Source organism: Ostrea edulis, chromosome 5 (genome assembly GCF_947568905.1).
Source record: "Ostrea edulis chromosome 5, xbOstEdul1.1, whole genome shotgun sequence".
NCBI classification, from domain to species: Eukaryota; Metazoa; Mollusca; class Bivalvia; order Ostreida; family Ostreidae; genus Ostrea; species Ostrea edulis.
In genome coordinates this window covers 7,242,882-7,262,989 of record NC_079168.1, presented here as the reverse complement: position 1 = coordinate 7,262,989, position 20,108 = coordinate 7,242,882, and the positions used below count along the sequence as shown (strand labels likewise).

The window sequence follows — 20,108 nt, the reverse complement described above, 5'->3', positions numbered from 1 at the left end:
GTAGGTTAGCGTCAAGTAAAGTAGGTTAGCGTCAAGTAAAGTAGGTTAGCGTCAAGCATTGTTGTTGTTCATACTCTCATTCACTTTCAAAAATAAAATTTAATAATTTTCTATATATTTACATTTAGTTTTCATTTCTGTCCAGATATTCCCAGCAGCTGAAATAGTCGTAAACTGTTTAATATCAAGATTCATACGCACATTGTTCACATTCATGCAGCTCTCCGGAAAAAAATATCTGTCTCAATATTTTTTTTTTAGAGAGCTACAGTTCTGCAGGTAGCGGAAATGGTTATCATTTCAATTGGTAGAAATACTGAAGGTAAAAACAATGGAAATAAATGATGCCAGGAGAGTGTAATGTTTTGTAGGTCTTTAGTTTGAGATAATAATATCTTTAACCCATACAGACAGATATGGGGGCCGATCTATTCTCCAAACACAGAGTTTCTTATCTGGATTTATGGCTCTACGTTGAAGTAACTCGTTGTGGCAACCAGTGCTTATACCACGCATAATCCGATCAATAAATCGTAACAATGTCAATACATCATCGTTATCAGCCGGAAGTAAATATGAAATGTCGGGTTATACATTTACGTAACATATCTCTAGCGTATCAGAAACTCTCGGTAAAGGACAGGAGCGTACATGTAGCTAGAACAGATGAATGTGCACGCCAAAAAAAAAAAAAAAAAAAAAGGCAGAGAGGGTCTGGGGGTGAACTTTCCGAAAGCTCGTGGGTTTTAGCATTTTCTGTGGAGAAAGTCTACGTTAAAATTCCAAAAATGCCATTTTAAAATTTGAATAAACTATTACTGTTTGTCAATAAATATTTTTTTAATTTGGTAAACATGCAGTCACAAACTGCTTAAATAATGGTTGCTTCGTTTTTTCATTTATTTCTTGATCGAACGATGTACACACCATGGCTTGCTGGTTTATAGGCAGCCCTTGGAAGATGCCGTTTAAAATTCAGACAATAAGTACTGCAAGATGAAAAGAAATTTGGAATGGCGGGAATTACGAGAGGACTGTGGGGCTATATCAATCCAAACCCCTCTCGTGGTCCCAAAGTACAACATTAATCAGCATTTTTAGTTTTCCTATGTATTCTTGTGTAAAGTTTTAATACGCTTTAGCGCTCACCTCCTGCCTCTCAGACTCATGAAGTGAATGAAATTGAATGTACACAACATGAGGATCCTTGTGTATATAGCTGACGTTGTGTACCCTTGTGGATCTTCACAAGATTGTGGAAGAATTGTCCTGTACAGTCTTAGGAAAACTACAAGGATTAAGTCCTTCTTATGGTCCCATCTGAAGACAATGAATAATGATCTGATCAAATAAAATATGATCAACGTATAGGGCTCACGGCAGGTGTGACCGGTCGACAGGGAATGCTTGCTTCTCCTAGGCACCTGATCCCACCTCTGGTATATCCAGGGGTCTGTGTTTGCCCAACTCTCCATTTTGTATTCCTTACAGGAGTTATGAGACTGATCAATGTTCGTTATCTTCACCTTTCATAAAATATTTCAAACAAGTAATGCCTTTTCTCATTGAGTGGTTTATGAATTTTTCTAAACACCCTACCCTAATATTTAAACCATTTCCCTTTACAAGGGTGTATGGTACTTCATGTGAGCCAACTATAACCGCTTCTCGAGAAGAAGCTGGAATAGTGAAAACTGACATGATATATGCAAACAGAGGGACAGACAATGGATAATCAATTGTCTGTCAGAAATAATTATGTGAGCCCCTGGTTAAGTTGAGCTCATAAAACAAGATGCATTCTCCCATTGCCACTTGGTAGTGGTGACCCATTCTATAACTAGTACCTCAAAATACATCCAGTTTAAAAGAAGGAACATCAAAACAAGAAGAAAACGGATTTTATTTTTGGTGAGGTAAAATTTTGGGGGGAAAGAGTAGTATACAATGTGTATGTGCCAAATGTATATGGTGTGGTCAGCCACTTGGGCAAACCCAAAAAAAGTTATTGTTAATAACTGGTGGAATTGCTGCAAAAAAATTCACCCTGTTCACTTATCAAGAAAATGTCAAAAACTCTTAGAAAACTTTCCATTCATTTCATGTTTCTAAAGTTGGTGCATCCCTTCAGTAACCCCCCCCCCCTCCTGTAAACAACTACATGCATAGAGAGTATCCAAATATCATGTACTGTTCTCACAATTATGAACATCAATAACACTAGCCTTCGTTAGTCATAACAAAGTGCTTCTCTCTTTGTAATTCATATTTAATCAGATAAAAAGTCTGCACAATATCATAAAACACTGATGATTTCCCCATCAATTAACAAGTCTCTCTCTCTCTCATTGTGTGTCTCTCTCATTGTGTGTGTGTCTCTCTCTCTCTCTCTCATTGTCTCTCTCTCCACTTGCACATAACAACAAAATCCTAAAAAAAAAAATTTCATTGTGGTATATTTCCTGATTATCATGAGGAAATTACAGTCTTCCACTTCCAGGTTTTAATGTTAAATAGTAATTAATCATCAGGTCCTAATTAAAAATTTCAAGCACTGTATGTTACAAATTGTTCAAAATAAAGTCTGAACAAAAAATCTCTTGTCCACATTCTTGTTGCGACACAAACTAACAATGACTTCGACAACTACCTCTAAATACCTACACATATGTTGAACTCTATGTTGTAAGATTATGCATCTTTATAAATATGATCCTTAAACAAATGATAAATGTAAAACAAGTTCAAAACAAAATACTTTTACCACGCACTGAAATAGGAATGCATGTGCTGGTAGGAACAAATACATAGCATTTTACACCTTGTTTTTCTGTCTAGTTCAGACTGGCTACAAGATTAGCAACACATGGCTATACAGTTGGCCATACACACAGATTGGTCTTTAATACACAGCTACATGGAGATTGGCCTTACACAGCTACACACAAATTAGCCTTACACACAGATTGGCCTTACACAGCTACATGGAGATTAGCCTTACAAGGCTACAAGAGATTGGTCTTATACAGCTACATACAGAATTGTCTTAAACATCTAAAGAGAGAAGGACCTTACACAACTACACACAAACTGGCCTTACACAGCTGCACACGGATTGGCCTTACACAGCTACATGGAGATTGGCCTTATACAGCTACACACAGAATTGTCTTAAACATCTAAACAGAGAAGGACCTTACACAACTACACACAAACTGGCCTTACACACAGATTGGCCTTACACAGCTACACACAGATTGGCCTTACACAGCTACATACAGATTGGCCTTACACAGCTACATGGAGATTGGCCTTATACAGCTACACACAGAATTGTCTTAAACATCTAAACAGAGAAGGACCTTACACAACTACACAAAAGTTTGGCCAAACACAGCTATTGAAAATTTGCCTTAAACTTAAATAAATTATCACAAAAATAGGACATCCTAAATGCTTCAATAATAAAGTTTAATTTCAGAACATTGAATCTTTGTATAATTGTTCGACTCTCAGATACCAGATGCTATTTGTCTGTTGATTTTGTCCATCAATAGTCCGTCTAGCTTTTTCTGTCTCACGCGAACCATGGAGTATGACGCAGCAAATAGTGTAAATGTCACTACTTGGAATATCCAAAAGTTTCTCTCATCTATGTAAGGGGTAATCTCACAGCTGAAAAAATACAGATATACAGATAAAGTCAATCCTTCTGTCTCCTATAGGTTACATAACTTTACCTAATGGCTTATCAGTGCTGAGTGGTTGCTTATAACCCCAGTTTGATCCCGGCCATCCTCAGAATCAAGTTATCCCATATGGTATGCTGGGTGCAGCTCCATCTTAAATGTCCCTTTTCTTGATCCCATACCCCCCGGGGTCAAGTGGTGTTACAATATACATACAGTAACCATAAATGCTGAATCTGAAAAGCTCCCAGTTTCTTTAACCCCAGCCACAGGGTCAAGTGGTGACATCACACTACTTGTGATGCAAAAATACAACTAGTGGTTCAAGTTAACAGAGTGAAGCACCAGCTAATATTTCAAAACATCCTAGTTATTGACCTGTCTTAACTGTGAGGTTAAGTGGTCCCATCTTTACCACTATTTTGTTTTTATGAGAAGGGGTAGGTTTATGTTGGGATGCACTACATCACATGTCAATGTGTTGCCTGCCCATTCCTTTTACACAAAGAACCTTCACTCAGATTTGAAGAATTTTTCAGCAAATTTTTAAAACAAAGGCAAGAATCAAGTGCTATCAATGTAGTCAAATTACTGCTATGAAATCACCAAAGCTATTTTACTTGTCTTAAATGAATTTTGAAGAATATGTTGGTTGCTTGGTTATATAAGGAGATGTCACCATTGCTGGTGAAGGGCTGCAAAATTTAGTTGAAGAATATGCGTGGAATGAAATATGTGGAATATTCGAAACTTGACATAAAACCACATAGCGTTTTCTTTTCCACAGGGTGATAGTTTTGGCTTATTTCAGCAGTTTGGGATCATGCTGCCAATTTCTTTTGAAAGACAACTCTGCATAGCAGTTGCATTATGACAAAGGTACATGTAGCACTCTTCAGCTTGGGAGGTAAATAAACTATTAGATTTATCTTTATGTCCTTTGTTTCTGAAGAGAGTCATAACTTTTCAAGAGAAGTAATTAATAGTGACTACACTGCTTGTCAATTTTTTATGTTTTGGAATTCCATTCAGTACCAAAATATATTCTGCAAAAATTATTTGTATACATATCAACAAAATTTGCACCCACGGAAAAAACTCGTTATACAGAAATCTTTACTTACTTTTGATAAAATGTCTCCTTGTTATCACATTGTATCTTCTGCTTAAAACCTGTTTCCTGACACTCAGGTTGTAATTTTCTCTAAAATCACATAATTTCATAAATAATAATACAGTGCGTATTAAATTTCACTTAACAACAGTCTCATTATAAAATTTCTTAGTCTATCCTATCAAATATCATTTCTTAACAACAGTCCCATACAAAAATTTCTATCATATTTCCTGTCAGACATTCATTCACATTGGAAAGTGTTCTATAATTCTACGATTGCTGAATAAATAATTCGTTATGTGTGACAGGCTGATAGAATTGTGACACTAAAGTTAAACTTTACCAGCTCATCTTTACTACACCTCTCACAGTCCGATATAGCCTTCGCCTTTTTTGAAGGACATGATTTGTTCAATGGCACTGAAAAAGAATCAAATGTGGAATGTTAGTGTCCATCAGACAAGAAAGACAACTCCTACACTGTTAAACTGCCACAGGTTTATCATCTGTCATCAAAATGTCTGTGTTAAGCAATGTTTCACATCACACTCTGACAGCTGGAATCATACTGAAAACTGCTTCCATGATTTTCTTCTTATATTTGAAATATTTGAACTGCGTTATTTGGTAGAAAGACTATGTTGAGAAAATTTAGTGCTGCACACAAAGTAACTTTATACCTTAATTATGTTGTCACAGAAATAATCTAGTTATAAAGTTATGGACAAAAAACATTTCTTAAAAAACAAGTGAGTTATAGACATACTTTTGCTAAAAAAAAATCCTCCCTAGATTAATTGTCCACACACCTGTACAAGTAATGGAATACAAATCTCTTGGTGACTGAACTCTGATATACATGTATTGAAAGTCTTTAGAAATAATGAAGGACCATTACAATAATGAAGGCACATTACAATAATGAAGCAATAATGAAGGCCCATCATAAGAATGAAGGCCCATTATAATGATGATGGCCCCATTATAATAATGTAAGAAAATTGCAATAGCTTACCAAGATGGGATAAATATTTCACTTCTTGGATTTTATGGCGTGTGGGCCAAGCACTTTCTACCATGAGTATCACTACAGAAATACTGTAAAGAAACAAAAGGCCGGCATATTAAGCTTGCATGTGTAACATTTACAAGTGTGGTACTATCTACTCCATTTCATATGATTCATTCATTTTGGGGATATTTCTATTTTCCATTTCATGATTTTTATATTCTGAAGTTGTTTTGCGGATCTGGATGACTTGATTTTCTGTCTTCAATATCATTAGTTAAACTGGTACTGTCTTATTATTTCAATTCACTCGGAGTAAATGTTACCATCTTAACTACATGAAAAGTTAGAGTAGTATTATATTTTCATCATTAAGCTATCCAGACTGCATCAACTCCCCTAATGGTACATAATAATCATATCTCTTTATGTGACTTTACTGTAATATAACAGATACAAGGTAGTGTTTTTTTCCCATGAATGAATATTTTGGCTTATTCTAACAGTTTGGTATCCTGTGGCCAAATTTTTTTATAGCTAAATTTGCACCTAAATGCTTCTGCAATCATAATAACATATTTTTGCAAGAAAGATAACTCTGTATATCAGGAGTTTTTATGTCCAAGGTACATGTAGCACTCTTGAACTTGGGAGATAAATAAACTACTGTTGTTGTTTTTTATGTGAACTGTCTACCAATTTTTAGGTTTTGGAACTTCATGTCCACCAGAATATTTTCTACTAAAATTATAATTATACCTATGAGCTAAAAAAATCCCACAATTATTTTACATCCGCTGAAAATATTTCCTTAAATATTGACCACATGAACTTATTAAAACATAATATTTACTAACTTATGCTGACTTTGGACGTTTCCAAGAAAATCCCAACTGTCTTATTCTATCTAATAATTCTTCAAATATGAGATTTCTCCCCAACATTCATGTAATTAAGAAGGAAAGTGTTGGGAGCTCATGTCAAATAGAGTAAAATTCTTGATTTTTTTTTTTTAATCAATTCACCGATTGGATGATGCACATTTTTGTTATGGAGTCTGGTCACTGATAAGAAAGATCTCCCGCCCTCTAACTCCTTATGTATACATCATGTACTGTTGATTCACTACATCCGATGTTGGATAATTTGGAAAAATCAATAAACAAGCATTTTGTTTTCTTGAAAAGTTTTTTTTTTTTTAATTACAAGCCGGGTATAATTCAAACCCAGGGCTAGTGTGGTAGTGTGAGTGATATGACATTCCTACTTGCTCTGGCTCGATTGCATGGTATAGTGCAGGACTTGTGTGCCAGAGACCAGGGTTTAAAATCCCATCAGAGGCATAAACATGTCTCTGTTACACTAAAAATATGTTTTACAGTACCCGCAATGTTATTCTGGACATTCCTATCTTGTTCTATCGTGCGTGTATCCTATCGTATCGTGCGTGTATCCTATCATATTGTGTTTTGCGTTTATCAAGTTTTCTGTTTTCTATCGTGTTTTGCGTTTATCAGGTCTATTGTGGATCGTGTTTTGTGTGTATTAGGTTTTCCGTTTATCGTGAAAATCGTTTATCGTGTAGCTTCGGAAACTATCAGAATTGTATATTAAATCTAATGAAAAAGTACGATACTTTTCGAAAGCTTTATTCTTTTTTGTTAAAGAAGCTATTTTTAGGAATAGAGAAAAGACAGTATATTTGAAGGAGAACATAAAGCTGTCGATTTTAAGGCAGAAGAAGAGCTATTTGTCTGTCCAGAGAGGGTGAAAATTTATCACAATTTCATTCTAAGTAGTATGAAAAGTAGGCAGTGGTTTGCCGAGCAAACCGGGGACAGTAAATATGAAAGCTTCTTCATCTGAAGTTCATAAACATTTGCTTGTCTAGAAACAATTATTTGTAATCAACACTAACAGAGAAATATGAAGTTCCGATTCAAAAGGAAAAATAAGTAAATTACATTGTTTATTACATATATTTTAATAAAGGCTCTTTTTCTTCCGATTTTTTTTCCACCTGTGTACTATTTATATACCCACTACTGAACTTGTGCTCGTATGTGTATCACCCATGTTTTGACAGAAAACATTCTTAGGGACATTGTATTTCACACATTTAGAAGATTAAGTTTTAAAAGGGTGCAATGGTGTTGCATCTCCCAAAAGTCTGCCCAACTGGGCACGACTCGGCTGTCATCATTGTTCTTACTGGAAATTAATGCCAGTTTTGATGATTATTTGAATGTTTTTTTACATACTATATAAACACAAAATTTTTTAAGCGTTTCAAAATTGTGAATTTAAAAAAGTCATGTTTTACTTATTTTTTGTTATCAAGATATCATTTCAAATACATATGTTCCAATTACTTATGAAAATCAATTATCACTCATAGTGTAGAAATATCTAACGTATGAAGAGAAGGTACATGTATAATGCAGTGGATCTTTTTTAAACCAGTCATGATGAAAATAATTGTAATTGTGGAATGACCGGTGAACTTAAAGCTTGATGCAAAATAACCCCCTCCTCGCTACATGCGATGGTTGATTATAGCCGATAAATGGACTTTATTTCCAGTTCACCATGAAGATGCGAGAGGTAAGACCTTGACAGAGTTGCTTCTAAACGGTAGGGGTCTAATTATCATATTATATCGAACTTTTCTCCGAATTTTTTAAGTGATGCAGCTGGTAAAAAAGAAAACCAAGATAGCAGCATGATATACCTTGTGAATATTATGTTTACAGGAGGACAATTTTTTAATTATAGATATTTAAAACGTCGAGTGCCTGTGATCAAAGTGTAGAGTTGTAAACCATCACAGATCCTGACGTTTACGCGTTTTCCAGGATCAAAACATGAAATTTTGCGAAGATAAGTGGATGTAGGATACACCTATTCACCAGGTCAGGAACACTTCCCCTATAGCGAGATCTTCTCGCTAAAACATGATTATCCCTCATTAGCGAGAAAGTAAACATGACCATAAACAGGTGTTTTGGTGTCATTATTGAAAATAATGGCAAATTCAGTGCAATGCTGAATAAGTGCAACACACGCTCAGCATGACGCGAATTGTCTCTATAAAATTTACAACACAGTCAAGAAATTTCATATCAAAGTTGCTGCGTAAGAGGGAAGCAGTCTGAAATCCAATACACATCGTTGAGTGTTTTTGTTTTGATTTATATATTTGTAGAAGTATCGGACATTTTAGCACTTTTTTTCTTTTCACGTGAGACATGAAGAGATGTACTCCATGGGTGTTTTTCTCAGTTGTACGGGATATATTTACTCTCGCTAGAGAGAGATAATCGCGTTTTAGTGACAATATCTCGCTATAGGGGAAGTGTTTCCAACCTCTTCACTTCTCTAAGACCAAAAAAAAAATATATGTTGGTTTCCACTTTTCCAACCGACCCTTACACATTTTTTTCCATTCTCACAGATTTTGCGAATGTCATCACTACAACAAAATTATATCTATTGACTTATTAAGTTATTTATTATGCACTAAAAGATTCCAAAACACAGAAACAGTTTTTGTTTACAGTACAGTGGAAGAAATGTTTTGACAAACACAATTGTTGTTTTATGCATAGTAGAATACTAAACCACTAAAAAATAATTCCACCTATAAAATCAACCTGGCTTTGACCACCCTAACAGCTGTGCTGTATAACATTAATTTCGAAAATTGTTATTTTTGTCTTGTTTAAATGAACTTCAGGTTACACACCAACTGTCAGTTGAGTTATCATTTTAAAACGTTCACGTAGACCCGATTTATCAGCTTGGGAACACTTCCCCTATAGCAAGATATTCTCGCTAAAACGCGATTATCCCTCTTTAGTGAGAAATAAACATTACCATAAACAGGTATTTTGGCGTCTTTAATATTGAGAATAATGGCAAATACCATGCAACGCTGAATAAGAGCGACACACACGCAACATGAAGCGAATTGTTTCTATGAAATTGACAACATAGTCAAGAAATTTCATATCAAAGTTGCTGCGTAAGAGAGAAGCAGTCTGAAATCCAATATGCACTGTGAGTGTTTTTGTTTTGAGTAATATATTTGCAGAAGCATCACAAATTTTCGCACTTTTTCTTCTTTACACGTGAAACACGAAGAGATGTATTCCGCGGGTGTTTTTCTCGGTTGTACGGGATATACAGTATTTACTCTCGCTAGAGAGGGATAATCGCGTTTTAGCGAGAATATCTCGCTATAGGGGAAATGTTCCCAACCTGTTTATCTATCCGTCTACAACATTACACGTGTAGGTCTACTAAAAAGGTTCATTTAAAGTGTCACTAAATGGACTTCAATCCTTCAATCCTCTATAAACAACTCTTCTTTAAAAAAAAATAACCAGTATGATTACCTAAATAATAAGAAAATGGCAAGAGCCATTTTCTTTTTTGAACAGAAATCTACCATCCTTCACTTGATGACCATCTTGAATCTGTGTCACTAGGTAGCTTGTAATTGAAATAATAATTCTCTGATGAAAACGGAAAAAGCAAAGATGTAAAAGTTTTAAATGTCGAATATATTCAGAGATTTTTCTTTATATACATCATAAAAACTTATTCCATATTTAGATATTTTAAAGTAATAAATATCGTATACTACCATAACTTAAACAGCATATCTGCCTGCGATATTTTATCCGGTTTCCTTAATTTTACCCGTACATGATGTTCCAATGAAGCACTCAGTAAATCTTGAACACAACGGAGCCGGGGAAGGTCATAACACGAACAAAATGATCCGCTCTGCATGTAAAAGAATAGGCATTACTGCCGCCAACGCTGTTAAACAACAAGTCAAATCAGGATGTCCTAGTGGTTTGTTCATAGATATATACATTTCGAATTTCTTTTAACCTTAACAAGCTGTAAATTAAATGGTGTGAGATTAACGTTGAAAATGAAATCTATAGGGACATGTTTATCACCATGCACCAATGTTTGATGCAGCTTTTTTCTCAGACACCCTTAACATCCCCATCTTCTGATGCTTTGTTTATTCAGGCACCTTAGGTAGTATTCTTTGCTGAGCATTTTCTCTAGGTCATCAGCTACTTTAAAAGGTTGGCCTCTCATCAGACATTTTGGGAACACTTCCCCTATAGCAAGATTTTCTGGCTGCAACGCGATTATCCCTCTTTAGCGGGAGTAAATATATCCCGTGCAACGGAGAAAAACACCCTAGGAATACATTTATTCGTGTTTCATGTGAAAAAAAGTGCAAAGATGTCAGATACTACTGCAACTATTTAACAGGTTGGGAACACTTCCCCTATAGCGAGATACTCTCGCTAAAACGTGATTACTCCTCTTTAGCGAGAAATAAACATTGCCATAAACAGATGTTTTGGCATCTTTATTGAAAATAATGGCAAATCCTGTGCAACACTGAATAAGTGCGACACACCCTCAACATGATGCGAATTTATTCTATGAAATTGACAACATAGTCAAGAAATTTCATATCAGTGTTGCTGCGTAAGAGGGAAGCAGTATGAAATCCAATACACATCGTGAGTGTTTTTGTTTTGATTAATATATTTGCAGAGGTATCAGACATTTTAGCACTTTTTCTTTTCACGTGAAACATGAAGAGATGTACTCCACTGGTGTTTATCTCAGTTGTACGGGATATATTTACTCTGGCTAAAGAGGGATAATCGCGTTTTAGCAAGAATATCTCGCTATAGGGGAAGTGTTCCCAACCTGTTTAAATAAAAAATATGAATGATTTGCACTGGATTTCAGCAGAACTGTTTACTCATACAGATTATCTGTATTTTCCACGGAGTTTTTAGTCAAAGTACGCTTTACGGATTCACATTGAAAGTCTTCAATTTCCCATGAATCCAATTAAAAAAAGATGTGACATTTTGGGTTTCTAAGTTGTTCCCAAAATGGGCTGATCAGTGTGATAAAGAAGGTTGTTAACTGAAGTGACCACTGTGTTAAACACACGATATTGATTTGTGTCAAACTTGAAAAAGCATGATGGATTAAGATTAGATCTTGCTTGAGACTTTATGCCTACAAGAACTTCAGTTAATGTCCCTGTGTTCCCTAAGTACCTAAGAAAAAAGAAAAAATTATTTAAACTTCATTGATTGTGCATTTTTCTTTTTTCTTTCAGCTGCCGTGGCAGGATTGAGACCATACTCTGATGTCACTGGTCCCCAGCCCCACACATCCCTGTACCCTGTGGTCAGTGAGGGAACTTGGCTGCAGAAGAACAATTACTCCCAGTTTGATGGATGGGAGTTGAGGCAGCTGATTAATTACATAGCTGTAAGTTCAGACCGTTCAGTGATGTGTTATTCGAACAAGAGCAGTAGTACACTAATTGACCTTGACCCTAACCGTGGCCATGAATATATTGACCATGGATACTCACAGTTAGCAGAATTTGCGAAACTTTGAATAAGTCTTGTCAGTCATTTTGGCCTGCAAGTGTCACAGTTTTACAGGACATTCTCATTATATGTCAGTCACCAACAAATAATCAGTATTGTTGGAGTAAAAAAAGAAACTGTAAAGTTGGAATGCTTTTGACAATATGTATTAGAATGTCAATCATTCTAATTTAAGTACATACTCAATTATTTTATTCAAAATAATTTCACTCACTTTCTCTGAATGCTTTTTTTCTTCTTTATCTACTTCCATTTCATTTTTTGAGTTGACTTGTGTAGGGAGCTACTCCTTGGCATCAGGTCCGTCCTGCGGATTTACCTATTTACTACAACCCTGATACGCAACTGAATATAGTTTTACTGGCAGTGTATGTTAATTGATTTGTTAAATAAAATCATTGCTGTGCACATAAAATTCTTAATAATGTCAATGGAACGCACACATTGTTTGTGAAAGACTGTGAAAATATATTAGAATCAGGCATCAGGAATACAGTTGGGAGAAGATGAGACTTTGTGGATATGAAAGCAGACACTGCATGTCTTTCATTGAGTTTCAGATTTGTTAACATAATAAAGTTATGTATGATATAATATTTTAATATGAGTGGGGGGGGGGGGGGGGGGGGGGGGGGGGTAGATGAATAAGAACTTCATATCACTTGATATATTGCATTTAACTTTCCATGAAAATAAATGATATGTGATTCTTGAACTATTATTCTAACAGAATTCTGACAAAATTATATGTAAAATGAATTTAACGAATTCTATATTTGTTTTGTGTAAATGAATAAACAACAAACTGTCCAATTTAATGAACTTTAGTCTTTTATAGTACCATATGTTTTTAAATAATTTTTCTATACATAATTTGTAGAAATAATCAGTTGTATAATATAGTATTTGATGTTGGTAGCAGAAACTACTCCCTGGTGTGAATCGGGCTGTGGAAAGGGGAGTTTTGTTTGTGGGTGAAAAAAAGTTTAATGCCATGTAGGGTGATGTTTTTACGGTATCGGCAGACGAGGTATATAACATGGAACATTTCTGACTGAGTTATTTCATATCAATTTAACAAACTTATTTTTAGTAATTTGTTTCCCAAGAGTGAAAGTAATTACTGGCAGTATACAGTGTATTTTGTTTGTCCGCCATTTTAGTTTACAAAACAAAACCAGAACAGAATGGGTTTTAATGATAAGTAATATCCCTTACAGGATAAAAACTGCAGTTTAGCATTTTGGATGATCAAATCCGGAAATTAAATGATTCCCTTTTCCAGATCAGCATTTTATACTTGATCGACCTTGCCACCTAATGTTTTCAATAGCGATCTACGTACTGTATTGCAAGTTTATTTATATATACTTTTAAATTATTTTTTTAAATAATCGAGAAAGCATAAAATTTTAAGATGTTGATGTACGTTTTTTTGTTTTTTGTTTTTGTTGCACATGAAGACCAGCTATTACTGAACTTTTGTTGGACATTTATAATTTTTGCCAGCAAAACCAGCAAGTTTCACAAACTTAAAAAGTAAAATGGAGATACCTCAAGAATATTGTTTAACTATTCCTATGCACTACATAGACAAGAAATACTTATATAGTAGCATTAAGGTGCATCAAAGACAGCAATTTTCCTGCATGTCTTATTTGCTATAAATCAAACTTTCTATTGGTATTTTTATGTAGGTTCATACACTTAAACCAGTACAGAGCAGTTGTATTGAACTAAAATAATCAACATATGTAGCAATTTATCTTCAGTGATTCAGATTTTGTTGTATAAAAATATTTGTAAAAGAAGACTTTTAAAGTTCATAATACACATGAATAGATAATATAATCTCTTTCTCTGCAATGATTTGGAAATCATGCAGCCTAAATTAGAAATAAGATGTTACAGAGATATGTGTGTATATTCCAGGCTGATGATGGCGTACCAGAGCCAGAAATCATTATCGAGGTCCTTAAAGGCTGCAGGAACCAGAATGACTACGCCCTGGCGATCCGCTTCTTGGAAGTTGTAAGGGTAAGTACTTTTCTGTACAATCTACTTTCTTTTTATTTTCATAAGGTTACTTTAAAATCAGTTATGTAAAAGTTGTGGAAATGGAGGAATATCTTCTTTGTGTCTACAACACAAATGTAGATATTGGAGACTGCTGAATACAGAAAGATTTTTAAAGGGAAACTAACATAATTCTAATTGAAAATTTCCGCAGCATTTTCTGTGAATATAAGAGTATGTACCTGTTGACTCTTTATTGACCTTTTATACATTGTATACATATTTGTTGATACACATTTAAAAATGTAGATATGACTTATATTATTTTTATTATACTGTATATAAATCGGATCATATTGTTAAACTTGTACTTGCCCCATGAAGGCTGTCAGTGAATAACATATTCTATGACAGTTAACACATCACTGTTAAAATCTTATGCCTGTGTGTATGTAGTATTGCCTCTTTCCATCCTTCATCCTGTCACAATTAGTTTTCTGGAAGACTTTGCTGTGTTTGTAGATAATCAGCTGGTATATTCCTTTATATTGATGACTTACAAATCGAGTTCAATTGACATATTTTAACCCAAGTTATTGCTCTCAGACTTTAAAAATTTCTTATTATTTGCCCTTTTCCAGACTTTGTTTTGCTGTTATTGTAGATAATGAGCTGATTTTTTGATGATTTCAGTTGAAGGGAGGGAAAAAGAAGGGCGTAATCTGGCCATACATCATGCAGGAGATCGGACCAACAATGGAGGAACTGGGTATTAGTACACTTAAAGAAATGGGATACGAAGAACCCGAGTTATGGCTAGAAAATGTAGACGATATGTAAAATATTTTGGTAGGTATCATTCAATTACATTTTTGTTGAGTTTCAAAACCATTGTTACATTGATTTTGTTATTTATGTAAATGCTAATATAGTGATATACCATATTTTTTTAGTTAGAAAAAAAAGTGGAATTTTTTAGCAAGACACAAATTTAGGGATTTTCCCCATAAGAAATGGGTGCAGTATCCATAATTAGCGAGAGCTAATTTTAGCGACTTTATAATTCCAAGAAAGATAACTATTACCTACATGTACCATATGGAATAAATTGTTAGCATTAATCAATGTTAGCGATCTCAACACTCTTGCTAATACTACCAAAATTAGATTCTCGCTCAAAATTCTGCTTATGGTATTTTATCATCAATATATGTCGTTATTTTTTCATGCAATGCAAAAATTTGTAAGCAATATAAAGGGAGATAATGAAGTAGTACTAAAAATAAAGACAGAGTTAGACGTGTGTGTCTATATATATATATATATATATATGTATGTATGTATGTATGTATGTATGTGTTATGTGTATGTGTGTGTATATATATATATATATATATATATATATATATATATATACATTGTATATATATATATATATATCATGTATACTTGTTAGTAAATATAAACATCTTCGTACACAATTTTTATTTTAGGAAAATCTTCAGAAGAGTGATAGACGCAGAGACAGATGTGAAAAAGAGACATTTTATTTAACATTTCAAGCGTCATGATGTGTTGTTACAAGTTCTTACCTAAATAAAAAAAAAATTAAACGAATGTCATGAGAAATTTTTATTTTCTTTTGTCAATAAGTTTACATGTTGTAGTCAAAAACAGCTTTTTGTGGATTGGCTACTGGTACAGTAATCCAACTCCAAATTAACATCTTTTATACAGTCACCTGAGTCACCCAAGTGACCCACTACATGGGTGTCTGTCTCACACTGTTAAATTTTTGAATATTTTTTAGCTGCGGCCAATTTTCACCAAAATTTCTGTTGAACATCTTTTGGGACACAGGAACAACAATTTTGAATTCCATAGTCCCCCTACTTTACTGAGGGTTGAAACCTCTAGAAATATTTAAATATTTACAAATTTCCTGAAACGGAGTGTGCAGTTACACTGAGCATGGAAGCCTTTAACACAATTCCTGGTCTCAGAAGTAGGGGTTTTAGCCCAAGGGCTATAATATTAGGAGGGTATAGTGAAGATGCATGTATACCGATCTTGCATGTTTAGATATCTTTTAACATCTGAAAAAACAAGTTAGATGAATAGTCTGAAGGCCTTTTTAATAATTTAATAAATGAATCTTATAATTCTTTTCTTGATGGCAGTATCATAGGGAAAATTGGACGGAAAACTTGACTCAATTCTTATCGTTTAATTGTGTTTTTGAATAGTAAAACAAATAGTTTCTCTCATCAAAAAAGCTTTAATTAAAGTGTTTGAATTATTTAGTTTTCAAATTCTTACAACGTATCAATGCAAAACATGAAGTCAAAAACAGGTTTTCTTTGATGCAGAAATCAAATGAATTTTTCCGCCATTCAGAATTGTCTTAATTTCATTAAGACAATAAATATTAGATGATTGTGAAATTCATGACTCCCTAGGTCTGGGGAGGGGGGGGGGGGGGGGGATACTTGGATCATATAGCGAAATACATTAAAAGTTTGACTATATTTTTCTTTGTGAGTGAACATCTAGAAAACAAAATACATGCTTCGATATTTGATTTGATCTTTATTTTGATCCTATGATAATAGATCAATGCCAATGTTTTTGACACAAATTCTAGCAACTTACAAGGATTTCATGTGAATAGAGTCCTGTATTTATACTGAGCATAGAGGCTCCTAACAAAGTTATGGTTCAGGCTACAGGTAGGGGTCATACAGTTTTATTTTAATGACAGACGCAACGTTTTGAAATAATATATGAATTTTCGTGACATTTCTCGAACAATTCAATTGCATTCTATGTCATGTCCACAAAAAATCTTGGGCTATATGTGTATTACCGTGTCTGCTTTATAGTTAGTGTATTTTGATAATTCCTGGTTGTTTCAAAGTCATCTCTTATGTATTACTGTAAGTTGTATAAATGGACTTTACTTTAGCAAAGAAGGAGAGAAAAATTGAGTATCGAACTTGGGACCCTTGTAATACTAGTTACACGTAAATATGGTAAAATGACTATCATATAATATGTAAACCTATTTTGGAAAGCATACAAGAACTCTTCATATGGAGGAAATGAACAATGATTTAAAGAGAAAATGTCAGAAATGTGACACATGTCCTTAAATCGGTAAAACCTGGACATCAAACACAAGTTCTAGTTGTGTAATGGTGAGCATGGAGGTCTCTAACAAAAATGTGAAATTAATTACCTTTGAACCAGGTGTGCAGACCCAAGTGAAGATCACATAGTGAAATGCTTTAAATTATTAAATTTTAAAAATCCTTCATTAGTAGGAGTATGGGACTGGGAATTTCCACTTTGGGGACATGATTCGCAGTCTAGGACAATGTATTGCTGTTATAACGATCTAATTTACAAACAAAACCTGTCATTAGGTGATATGCGGTCTTATGTGTTTCATACCAACTCTATATCCTAATTTTGACAAAGGATTGTTCCATTTATCTGATCAAGATATGGAGCTCATGGCGGATGTGACCAGTCAACAGTGGATGTTTACTCCACCTAGGCACATGATCCCACCTCTGGTGTGTCTAGGGGTCCGTGTTTGCCCTACGCTTAATTTTGTATTTATAGGAATTATTAGATTGATCATAGTTAGATATCCTCACTATATCATTAACAAACCCTGGTTTTGTGATTTTGATCCAAAGCTAGGTCTCCATGGTTCGATTGCATAACAGTTACTGCTGAATATCTGGGTCATACTTTGTTTTATATAACCTGGTAGTGCATTATGACTGAGAACTAAGTTCACTGTTTAATTATTTTGTTTTCCGAATTCCTTTTATAATATCATTTCATAATGTAGTGCTTATTGATATTTACAAGTAAAATGTTTATGGTTTAAGATGATATTTAGACTAAGCTATAGGCATAGAAAATTTTACCCGTGTACAGAATTATTATTGTCAGTCTAAAAAATTGATAAGGAAGCGTTGACTAGATACTGTACACAAGGAAGAGTGGATAAATGAATGGGCAAGCTTTAGAGTAAATGTCTATATTAATCATATCTAGAGTAACTGCCTATATTAATCATATCTAGAGTAACTGCCTATATTAATCATATCTAGAGTAACTGTCTATATTAATCATATCTAGAGTAACTGTCTATATTAATCATATCTGGAGTAACTGTCTAAATTAATCATAACTAGAGTAAATGTCTATATTAATCATATCTAGAGTAAATGTTTATATTAATCATAACTAGAGTAAATGTCTATATTAATCATAACTAGAGTAACTGTCTATATTAATCATATCTAGAGTAACTGTCTATATTAATCATATCTAGAGTAACTGTCTATATTAATCATATCTGGAGTAACTGTCTAAATTAATCATAACTAGAGTAAATGTCTATATTAATCATATCTAGAGTAAATGTTTATATTAATCATAACTAGAGTAAATGTCTATATTAATCATAACTAGAGTAACTGTCTATATTAATCATATCTAGAGTAAATGTCTATATTAATCATATCTAGAGTAAATGTCTATATTAATCATAACTAGAGTAACTGTCTATATTAATCATATCTAGAGTAAATGCCTATATTAATCATATCTAGAGTAACTGTCTATATTAATCATATCTAGAGTAAATGTTTATATTAATCATAACTAGAGTAACTGTCTATATTAATCATATCTAGAGTAACTGTCTATATTAATCATATCTAGAGTAACTGTCTATATTAATCATATCTAGAGTAAATGTCTATATTAATCATATCTAGAGTAACTGTCTATATTAATCATATCTAGAGTAACTGTCTATATTAATCATATCTAGAGTAAATGTCTATATTAATCATATCTAGAGTAAATGTCTAAATTAATCATAACTATAGTAACTGTCTATATTAATCATATCTAGAGTAAATGTCTATATTAATCATATCTATAGTAACTGTCTATATTAATCATATCTAGAGTAACTGTCTATATTAATCATATCTAGAGTAAATGTCTATATTAATCATATCTAGAGCAAATGTCTAAATTAATCATATCTAGAGTAACTGTCTATATTAATCATATCTAGAGTAAATGTCTATATTAATCATATCTAGAGTAAATGTCTAAATTAATCATAACTATAGTAACTGTCTATATTAATCATATCTAGAGTAAATGTCTATATTAATCATATCTATAGTAACTGTCTATATTAATCATATCTAGAGTAACTGTCTATATTAATAATATCTAGAGTAACTGTCTATAATAATAATAACTAGAGTAAATGTCTATATTAATCATACTAGAGTAAATGTCTATATTAATCATATCTAGAGTAACTGTCTATATTAATCATATCTAGAGTAAATGCCTGTATTAATCATAACTAGAGTAAATGTCTATATTAATCATAACTAGAGTAATTGTCTATATCAATCATATCTAGAGTAACTGTCTATTAATCATATCTAGAGTAGCTGTCTATATTAATCATATCTAGAGCAACTGTCTATATTAATCATATCTAGAGTAAATGTCTATATTAATAATAACTAGAGTAAATGTCTATATTAATCATATCTAGAGTAAATGTCTATATTAATCATATCTAGAGTAACTGTCTATATTAATCATAACTAGAGTAATTGTCTATATCAATCATATCTAGAGTAACTGTCTATTAATCATATCTAGAGTAACTGTCTATATTAATCATATCTAGAGCAACTGTCTATATTAATCATATCTAGAGTAAATGTCTATATTAATAATAACTAGAGTAAATGTCTATATCAATC

The 20,108-nt window shown here is 33.3% G+C and overlaps 2 protein-coding genes across 2 annotated transcripts; one reads left to right on the top strand and one right to left on the bottom strand.

Annotated features, from left to right (window-relative positions):
- Window positions 1-2,255: 2,255 nt before the first annotated feature.
- Window positions 2,256-10,323, bottom strand: LOC125650023 (protein JTB-like). The gene is made up of 5 exons (XM_048877965.2): window positions 10,213-10,323; window positions 5,822-5,904; window positions 5,150-5,226; window positions 4,814-4,893; window positions 2,256-3,675 (listed from the first exon to the last, which is right to left on the bottom strand). The coding sequence occupies exons 1-5, from the start codon at window positions 10,266-10,268 to the stop codon at window positions 3,513-3,515; spliced, it is 459 nt and encodes a 152-aa protein (XP_048733922.1). The 5' UTR covers window positions 10,269-10,323; the 3' UTR covers window positions 2,256-3,512.
- A 204-nt stretch (window positions 10,324-10,527) lies between these two features.
- LOC125650019 (cytochrome c oxidase subunit 5A, mitochondrial) lies at window positions 10,528-15,915 on the top strand. Its single transcript, XM_048877960.2, has 5 exons — window positions 10,528-10,678; window positions 11,991-12,145; window positions 14,203-14,307; window positions 14,980-15,135; window positions 15,780-15,915. Exons 1-4 carry the CDS (start codon window positions 10,537-10,539, stop codon window positions 15,124-15,126), a joined length of 549 nt encoding a protein of 182 aa, XP_048733917.2. The 5' UTR covers window positions 10,528-10,536; the 3' UTR covers window positions 15,127-15,135; window positions 15,780-15,915.
- Window positions 15,916-20,108: the final 4,193 nt, after the last annotated feature.